At 45.7% G+C, this 9,666-nt stretch overlaps 1 protein-coding gene across 2 annotated transcripts; it reads right to left on the bottom strand.

Moving 5' to 3' along the window:
- Positions 1 to 979: 979 nt before the first annotated feature.
- On the bottom strand, positions 980 to 7,676 carry LOC110506775 (hepatocyte nuclear factor 6-like). 2 transcript variants are annotated; one of them, XM_021586631.2, is made up of 2 exons: positions 6,155 to 7,676; positions 980 to 2,527 (listed from the first exon to the last, which is right to left on the bottom strand). In XM_021586631.2, exons 1-2 carry the CDS (start codon positions 7,287 to 7,289, stop codon positions 2,163 to 2,165), a joined length of 1,500 nt encoding a protein of 499 aa, XP_021442306.1. In that variant the 5' UTR covers positions 7,290 to 7,676; the 3' UTR covers positions 980 to 2,162. The 2 variants fall into 2 exon arrangements, with proteins under 2 accessions (XP_021442306.1, XP_021442307.1); XM_021586632.2 differs by having other exon boundaries at positions 6,170 to 7,676.
- Between the last annotated feature and the right edge of the window lie 1,990 nt (positions 7,677 to 9,666).

Here is a 9,666-nt window from a genome sequence, read left to right as displayed (position 1 = left end):
TATCTTTATGTTTGAAGCCTGAAATGTGGCAAAAGGTCACAAAGTTCAAGGGGGCCGAATACTTTCGCAAGGCACTGTATTTTAGCAATTATATTTACTTTTGATACTTAAGTATATTTAAAACCAAATATTTTTTGACTTTTACTCAAGTAGTATTTTACTGGGTGACTTTCATTTTTACTCGTCCTTTTCTATGAAGGTATCTTTACTTTTTTTAAAGCATGATAATTGGGTACTTTTTCCACCACTAAGAGATGGAGAGAGAGGAAGATAGGAGAGATGGAGGGATAGGAGGAGAGGAGAGATGGAGAGAGAGGAAGATAGGAGAGATGGAGAGAGAGGAAGATAGGAGAGATGGAGAGAGAGGAAGATAGGAGAGATGGAGAGAGAGGAAGATAGGAGAGATGGAGAGAGGAAGATAGGAGAGATGGAGAGAGAGGAAGATAGGAGGGATAGGAGGAGAGGAGAGATGGAGAGAGAGGAAGATAGGAGGGATAGGAGGAGAGGAGAGAAAGGAAGATAGGAGAGATGGAGGGATAGGGGGAGAGATGGAGGGATAGGAGGAGAGGAGAGATGGAGTAGAGGAGAGATGGAGGGATAGGAGGAGAGGAGAGATGGAGGAGAGGAGAGATGGAGGGATAGGAGGAGAGGAGAGATAGGAAGATAGGAGGAGAGGAGAGATGGAGGAGAGGAGAGATGGAGGGATAGGAGGAGAGGAGAGATGGAGGAGAGATGGAGGGATAGGAGGAGAGGAGAGATGGAGGAGAGGAGAGATGGAGGGATAGGAGGAGAGGAGAGATAGGAAGATAGGAGGAGAGGAGAGATAGGAAGATAGGAGGAGAGGAGAGATGGAGGGATAGGAGGAGAGGAGAGATGGAGGGATAGGAGGAGAGGAGAGATGGAGGAGAGGAGAGATGGAGGGATAGAAGGAGAGGAGAGATGGAGGAGAGGAGAGCTGGAGGGATAGAAGGAGAGGAGAGATGGAGAAGAGGAGAGATGGAGGGATAGGAGGAGAGGAGAGATGGAGGAGAGGAGAGTGTTAACAGTCACACTCAGGTCTTTAAAAATACTATTTACAACATCAGCTACAAAATATAAGACATTATTCTTTGGTTGTACTTCTTGCTGTGATTCTGTCAAAGTGATTTGGTATTATAACTGCATACAGTCTAGGCTACCTGCCCTGGAGTGGAGAAAGCTTTGGTTTTCATTTTTACTGTTTCAACAGTACAGGAAGAAAGCACTACGGAATGGGTCAGGGGTTATGAGTCATGGTTAGCAGCTCCTACTGGGGCGATTTCCCCCCTCCCCTGTCTGCTCTTCCAGTGAAGGAGGTAGAAGTCCCCCCTAATCACTGATCCCGGGTCAGAACAATATTTATTTCATCCTACTAATGGTTACTGATAGGATTGGGGGCAAGGTCATCTGAACCTAGATCCGTTTATGGCAGCTTCTACCTGGAGTGTCTGGGGTTTACTGACGGACAGAAAACTGTCACCAATCAAATGTCTGTTTGTCCTGATGGACAGAAACTCTGACCAATCCAAACGGCTGCTGAACATTCCAGTGGCACCTGTAAGATTCCTCCTCAAAGCTGATTGACCCGTCCCACAGGATCTCCGTCCACTGGTCAGAACCCACACAGCTGATAGGCTGATTAAATGTCCAGCCAGAGGCCCTCCCTCAAACCGACCAGTCAGATCAAAGATAAGGACTGTGGGCAGGAGGTATTAAAGCTGTGAGATCAGTGATTGGGTAGAATGCCAGAACAGAGTTTTTAAAGCAGGTCAAAAGAAGTCTTTGGTTTGTTTTTTCTTTGGACACTATAAATAGCAGTGTTAGAGTACAGGCTTTAAGGTCAAAACGCTGTTTATAGGTATTTTCCTTAGTTTCTACATTGTAAAGCTTTTCCACCGAGGTTGAGTCTGTCAGTCTGTCTCCCCATACACAGTAAAAAATCTTGACTGCTTCAAACTAGAAAAAAATAAGTATCCACGCTAACTAAAAACTTTAACACCATATCTAATATAAAATGTAGTCAACTCAACACTTGATTACCTGAGATGACATAATTCAAAATTGTAAGTCAGCGTGGCAACTTATTTTTTCCAAGTTAAATCAACTCAAAACTGTGCCCGCTCTCCCCCTCCAGTCCCTCCTCCTCAGGCTTTGCTGCAGGTGGAGACGGAGGAATTAGCGGAGTGGGTGGAGGCTCCGTTGTCGTCGAGCCACTTGTCGAGGCTGCGTCGGCGTGCGTTCATGAAGAAATTTGAGACGGTGGTCAGCTCCAGGCCCAGCTGCTGGCTGATGGTGATCTGAAGCTCCTTGGACGGACGCTTGTTCTCCTTGAAGATGGCGTGGAGGGTCCTTCTCTGGACGTCGGTAAACACCAGCCGAGGCTTCTTGGAGTGGCCACCATTACCGCTGTGGTTGCTGCCGCTGTGGTTTCCGCCGCTGCTGCCACCGCTGCCGCCACGGTCACCACCAACTTTACAGTGGCCATGGTCCTGCTCCTTGCGCTTACACGCTAAGGGTGGGAGAGAAAGAGAGATGTTATAACAAACTAAATCATAACAACATTGACACAGTATACAACACTGTATAACAACAATAGGCTACAGCACACAATCAGCTATACCGTGGAATATAACACACACACACACACACACACACACACACACACACACACACACACACGGGTAGCCTCATAATAACCTCCACCGGAGCTCACAGCTGAAAACAATTGCCGCTGACCGTGGTGCTGAAGCACACGGTAAGTAGGCCTCTCCCTGCATATCGAGACTTTACCAATAGAGGGCAGTAGTGAGCTGTCAAACAGCTGTAGCAGCGCTGAATTCGACCAAAAGCCATTCATTCTACTTAGCTGGAGGACATCGACTTGACAGTCACTGTCCCAGATAGATTATTTAATATAGATCTTAGACCATCTTTTCTTAGACCAAGGGTATTTCACTACCATCTTACACATGTATGCAAAACAAGCAAGATGGATCTGTATGCCAGGTGCGTGTTGTTGATAAGTGATATTCGAGCCTATGAAATGAACAATTCACAGAAAGGTCTGTGTGTGTTCTGTGATAGCAGCAGTATTAGCCTAGTTAGGTAGAGATACCCCTAGATAACCATTAACAGAGAGCTACCGCTCCGTGTGGAGTTGAGTTGGCATCCTATCTGCTCTGTTTTTGTGTGTGTGTGTGTGTGTGTGTGTGTGTGTGTGTGGAGCTCTATCCTATCTGCTGCGCTATAAATCAACGTGCTGAAGGCCACAGTGACACCCCAGCAGCCACCGCGCGGAGCAGACAGACAGGTAGTCGGACAGGTTGGGAGCTTTCCCAGGCTCGTTATCACCCTGGTCCCCCCCCCCCCCCCCCCCCACACACACACACACACACATACACACACACACACACACACAGCTCTGCCCGTCTGACAATCATTAAGCAGATAACTCCACACTGAGGTAGCCTATGACGTGACTACACACACTCGTGTACCAGCAGCAGCGGTGTGTGTGTTGTGTATGTTTAAAATAAATACAAATCCAAAATATGAATAGCCCCTTTTCCGAATCCAAGAGCCGATTAACTCAGTTTGACAATTATTTTGAATTAGGCCTATTCCAAATATGTTCAATAACATCCTATTTTGGAGCGGCAGGTGGCCTATTGGTTAAAGCGTTGGACTACCAACCGAACGGCTGCATGATCGAATCCCCGAGCTGATAAGTTAAAACATCTGACGTTCTGCCCCTGAACAAGGCAGTTAACCCACTGCTAGGCCATCATTGAAAATAAGAATTTGTTCTTAACTGACTTGCCTAGTTAAATATAGAAAAGCGCAAACTTCCCAAACAGGAATATAATAGGCTTAAAGGTGAACGAATTTCTAACGAACAAAATGATAATGTCAGAATCAACGCTTGAGATAAATTATCGGCAGGTGCAATGTCAGGCCTGAACCTTTACAATTGCTTTAAGAAAACACATTTTTCTGTATTTGCTGCAAAATTAATATTAGGTTAATTATTAGGTTAATTGATGAGAGTGAGAGGGAGTGTATAGGTCTAGAATGTACAAGAAGCTTTTAGGGAATTATTTAGGGAACTATACACGCAACTTCTCAACAACATCGTGCCAAAAGCAGAGGACCACAACGGAAATGCGTTTTTGCTGCATTATGCTCGATTATTTTAAACCCACTTCACATGTAATACGTTGCATTTCCAATTCGTGAAAAAAAGATAAATTCAATATTAAATAGGTTAATGATATGAGTAGGCCTAGTCTACCGGCAGGCATAGGCCTCGGTGACATGAGAAAACCGCCAGGCATACATGATGTAACATGGGGAAATGGAAGAAGCCACATTTCAATAATCAATATCAATCTTCTATTTTAGTTCTTAGTAGGCCGATCACACACACATTTCACCCGAGAACCGATCGATATATGTTCGGGTACGGGCTTCCGTTTCCTGTTTACAGACATTCTACATTTCCAGAATCTGAAACGTTATTAACATTAGGAGAGGTATTTCACAACGAAGCCTTTATGATTCGGGTCGAAGTTATATAAAGTAATATGTATATATTTTCATTAGGGAGAAATAAAATATATATGCGCATGGATGCAAAAGCTATGCATATTGTGGTTGAGGTTTTATGGAAGTGAAATTAGGCTAAAATAGAATGAAGAGGGAGACACTGGCAAAATAATCCCCCCACTCAAAAATTCAACACAATAAGCCTAATGAAAAATATGTTATTTTACTTTTTACTTTTATAAACGCATGTCAGGGCTAAATAGAACAGCACAGGCGTACTACCTAACATTCATGAATTAACTGAAAACAATTCCGGGAAATTTATATTTTTTCTGTCCTGAGTGATAATGTTTCCCCTTAGCTCACGAGATGGAAGGGATTATTGGTTCTAATTCTAATGGATCAATACAAATGTGCTTGGCGTGCGTCAACAGACTTATAATAAGTAATACCCTGATTTTGAATCACCTGCATCGAAAGATCAAGAGTTGCGTTTGGACTGCAACATGTTTATTCGTCTATTTAAGTCACCAAAAAATTAAAGTGACATGGTATATATATGGTTATATATACTGTTAATGACACACACAAACACACGCTGCAAATAATCAATGGCGATTTAACACACTTTCAGCCTCACACTTTTCACAAGCCAAAAACCCATCCGCCTCAGCGCGTCATTGATTAGACATAAAGCAATTCCTTTGTATGCTGGCGACTGCGTGGCTCCGTGTGTGTGTCCGCTAGAACGGTTCAGGCGGATTGACTCGGGTCCTCGGGGACAAATTAATAGAGAGCTATCTATCAGTTAATTACCACAAACCCAGAGTCAGCCCCGCGTCACGCCTCCTAACGAGTTTAGCTCCAAGACAAAAACACACTCACTGAAACACAATAAGTGCGTCAACGCAGCCAAAGACACAGTTTCCATAAGCTTTCCTCAAGATTTAAAATAATGGTCATATTGATCCTGGAAAATCTTGTATTATATTGTTATTCTGTTATACTATTTTCCGCAGATGTTCCATCCCTCAGCCCTGAAATGCCCAGCTTGAGGATGTTACTACGTGTGCTGGCAGCAAATTAATATTTTCATGATGTAAAAATATTTTTTAGAACTTGATTCTTATTCTCTCGCGAGTGGACTCTGTTTACATAGACTCGCGTGGACTTTGTTTACATGGACTCGCGTGGACTCTGTTGGGAACAACAAAAAGCTGACGAGTTGGGCAAAATAATCTCATTCTAGTCCCAGATCACCTTACCAACGCACACACAAACACCCCCCACCCCCACCCACACACACACGCACACGCGCGCGCGTGAATAGACACATGGGCCCTTATCTTATAGAATGGAAAAAGCCAAGAGACAGAGATTACAACAAAGACAATGATGAATTCAACTGCAGGAAATTCCAGAGGGAGGTTTCAGTTCTGTCATACCACTGGCTACTCCAATGTCAGATTCAAGACAGCTGCAGACAACAGGCCTACTGTTACAATGACGAGCACCAAACAATCTTAAATACCCCCTATGGATAAAGAGTAAAGGGAGAGAGAAAGATAAATAAAAATGAAGTAGGTATTACCGAGGGTTCGCTCACCTGCGAGCCTGAGCGCGCTCATGCGTGTGAACTCAGGCTCCTGCAGCCACTTCCACATCCTGCGGAAGGTCTCCCGGCCGGACTTGAGTTTGGACCAGGGCTTGGGGTTCCGGAGCAGATCTGACAGTGTTCCCTGGGACCGACACAACACCCTCTGGGCGAAGATAGCCTGGGGGATGGAGTAACGCTTCAGCTCTGTGGTGATCCTCTGCGCTACTTCTTTGGTGTTTACTTCTTCCATTTGACCCGTCGAATTGCCGTCGGTACCGCCACCACCACCAACCCCGTGGACTTGAACACCGGGCCCTGAGGCGTGGCTCTGGGTGTTGTTGTCCCGGGGGTTCCCGTGGCCCAGGACGTGCCCCGAGGCTCCGAGGTGGGCATGAGGGTGGTGGTGATGAAGGCCGTTTATATGGAGCATGTTCCCCGAGGAGGTGAGGTGCTGTTCTGCGTGTCTGGCCAGCATGGTGGGGTGATGAGCCTCGAACCCACCGGGAGTCAACTGCATCTTCTCCCCCGGCATGGAGGCTGAGACCCCGGGGTGGGCATAGGGAGGCAGGCCGGCCTGGGAGCTGTGTAGGCCGGCCAGGCCAGAGCCAGACAGTGGGGAGAGGCTCTGTCCCATCCCAGGGGCGTCTTTGTGGTGGTATGGGGAGTAGAGGTTGTTGATCGGCGCCAGCCCCCTTTCGTCCCTCATAAACGTAAAGCTGCCGGTGACATTACCAGGGAGTCGCTGATGATGATTATGAGGATGGTGGTGGTGTGGATGATGATGATGATGGTGATGATGAGAGAACTTGTCTGCTACAGTGGAGATGGGGGGTAGGGGAGGCTGGAGAGGTGTGAGGGTGGTGTAGGTGCTTGCGCTCATTCCAGGGGGGGTCTCGCACATACTCATGGCGGGGTGCAGGTGATGACCGGGGTGCCCAGTGTTGTGTCCGTGGTGGGAGTGGTATTCTCCCCCGTCTAGCAGGCTCGTCATGCCCATGGAGCGGTGCGCCAGCCCTCGGCCCCCACCCGGGCGGGGGTGTGGGCTGTGGCCGACTAGCAGCTCTCCTGGACCGGCCACAGACTCATGGCTCAGGTCGCCGAGGCTCTCCATGGACAGTTGCGCGTTCATAATGCTTGGCGACCATCTATGTGACCTGGGAGATGGATGGATGTCCACAGAACAGTCCAGAGTCCTCACGGCGGGAAAGTTCCCTCCCAGTCTGTTGGTTTGTTGTGGTGGTTTGTTCTGTCTCCTGAATCCTGGTTGATGGACGTTTTTTGTTTCCTTTTTATGGCTGGTGTTTCTTCCTCTTGTCTTTGTTGATTATTTTCTTTCCTCCGATTATATATTTTTCTTTCCCTTTTAGACTCGTTTTATTGATACAACATTTTATTTTTTGCTTCCTCCGGGTTGTGTCTCGAGCCCCCCCGCCTGTCCTTGCGCTCCGGTCGGGTCCTGCGCCATCTCTCTCTCCGTGGCTTTTCTCGTGCTGCTCGGTTTCTCCACACCTCCGTTTCACCGCTGCCGATCCCGAACATCCACACATGCGCACGGGCGACCTTCCATCCCCTCCCACCACACACACACACACACACACACACACACACACACACACACGCACACACACACACTGCTCTGACGTCAGTTATTAGTATTAAGATACCTGCTGGTTATAACCCCCCCCTCTCACACACCCATTGGAATAAAATAATTTAATCACAAATGAATTAATATTATTTACTAGGTTATAATTTACACGTTCAATGGAGCCTATTGAGCCTATTGTATTTCAACACAAATAAAAACCTATTGATCCAATATTGTTCTGGAGCCTCCTTAACATGTCATGCAGAACAAATGAAGTGAACTTCCGGGTTCATTCTCCACTCGTCAATGAGGTGCGCGTGCGTGTGCGTGCGTGATTAGACCATGACAGTTTGCATGCAGTATTCAAAACCTTATATTCACACACGTGTCCTTCATAATCACCACCTATCTTGAACCAAATGTCATCATGCTGTTTCTCTATTTTTATATAATAAAGCTAAAATGGGATCCCAACAAAGTCCCCTAATAGAGGATTATTGTAGCAATCTTTCAACTCCAGTCCGAATGAAAACCATTCCATATGTCGGTTTGAAGTAACAAATGAAGCTGTACTTCTCTCTCTTTAGAAATAAAAAGATGAACAGATGTGTCTATTGTTAAACCATTAAGATTAACGAACCGGCCTGGCCGTGCATGGGAGTGTGTGGGTGTGTGTAGGCTAAGTGTGTCCACGCGTGCCCCCTTCAATACACGGAGTGTGTGTGTGTGTGTGTGTGTGTGTGTGTGTGTGCGTGCGTGTGTGTGAACTTGATCACAGTGAAGAAAAGTAATCATTCATGAATAGGCCTATGATTACATAAACATAACACCTCTCATGATAATAATACTTACTGATGTTAGTAATTAATTGAGAAACAATTGAATGACAAATATTGAATGACAAATATGTTTTATTGCGTCATTTTATTTCCTTCACCCATTGAGTAGGCCCACGTCATTACAATACAATTTCAAACATTGTAAGTTTCCTAAATTGGCTACACAATGGATGAACTTCAAATGACTTGTGTGTGTTGGGAGGGGGGTGGGGGGTTCGAAGCGTCCTTTTCACGCGGTCAGGCAGGCGACAGCTTGCTGCGGCCAGAGCCCAGCCCGGGCCACATGTCAAAGGTGACGCTTCAAGACTCCTCATGTTAACAGCTGCTCGTACAGATTAACTTCACACACACACACACACACACACACACACACACACACACACACACACACACACACACACACACACACACACACACACACACACACACACACACACACACACACACACACCGCGGCATCTGTCAGGGTCAAGAACAACAGGACACCGTTCAGTTGAACAAGTTAAAGAAGAGAAACGTAAAAGTTAAATGGTCTCTAATAGGAAGTCAACGTCAGTGGCGTGTGGGGACTTGACGTTTGCCCAGAAACAAAGACACTTAATGAACAACGAGATGCTTTCCAACGGTATGGATATAATAAAGGACTGGGCAGAGATTCGACATAGGCCTATTGATAACTTACAAACAAAACGTGCAGCCTAGGCCTAATAACAAAATAGTTAATGTCAACAAAGTAAATAAAATGTGTTAACATTTAAAAAGTAATACATTTAAAATTAAATATGTTATCAATTTGCTAAATTAATTGACATAACATTTGTGAGGCAAATAATAATCAATCATCACGAATAACAGCTCTTATCAGACAAACAGACAAACATATTATAGTCTATATCAGGCCAAATAAGAAGAGAAAGATTCACGTTTCAGCAGCCACATCTGCACACATTCTCAAGCTGATCGATATTTTTCCCTCCAGCAACATGCAAAAGGGCGGTGTGCGCGTGTATGTTTTTGAGTGTCATAGTGTTGTGGCCTATTCACGCGTCAAAGCCGCAGTGTGTGTGTCGTGTCCCTGT

This window comes from Oncorhynchus mykiss, chromosome 6 (assembly GCF_013265735.2).
Source record: "Oncorhynchus mykiss isolate Arlee chromosome 6, USDA_OmykA_1.1, whole genome shotgun sequence".
Classification (NCBI taxonomy): domain Eukaryota; kingdom Metazoa; phylum Chordata; class Actinopteri; order Salmoniformes; family Salmonidae; genus Oncorhynchus; species Oncorhynchus mykiss.
Note: the sequence above shows the minus strand (reverse complement) of the source record. Positions and strands in the feature narration are given on the sequence as shown.

Excerpts from the sequence above, each read along its gene's own strand:
- LOC110506775 (XM_021586631.2), bottom strand. The coding sequence starts at position 7,289 with ATGAACGCGCAACTGTCCATGGAGAGCCTCGGCGACCTGAGCCATGAG. Across the intron at positions 2,528-6,154 it reads CGCAGGTGAGCGAACCCTCG|CGTGTAAGCGCAAGGAGCAG; the intron begins GTAATACCTACT and ends TCCCACCCTTAG.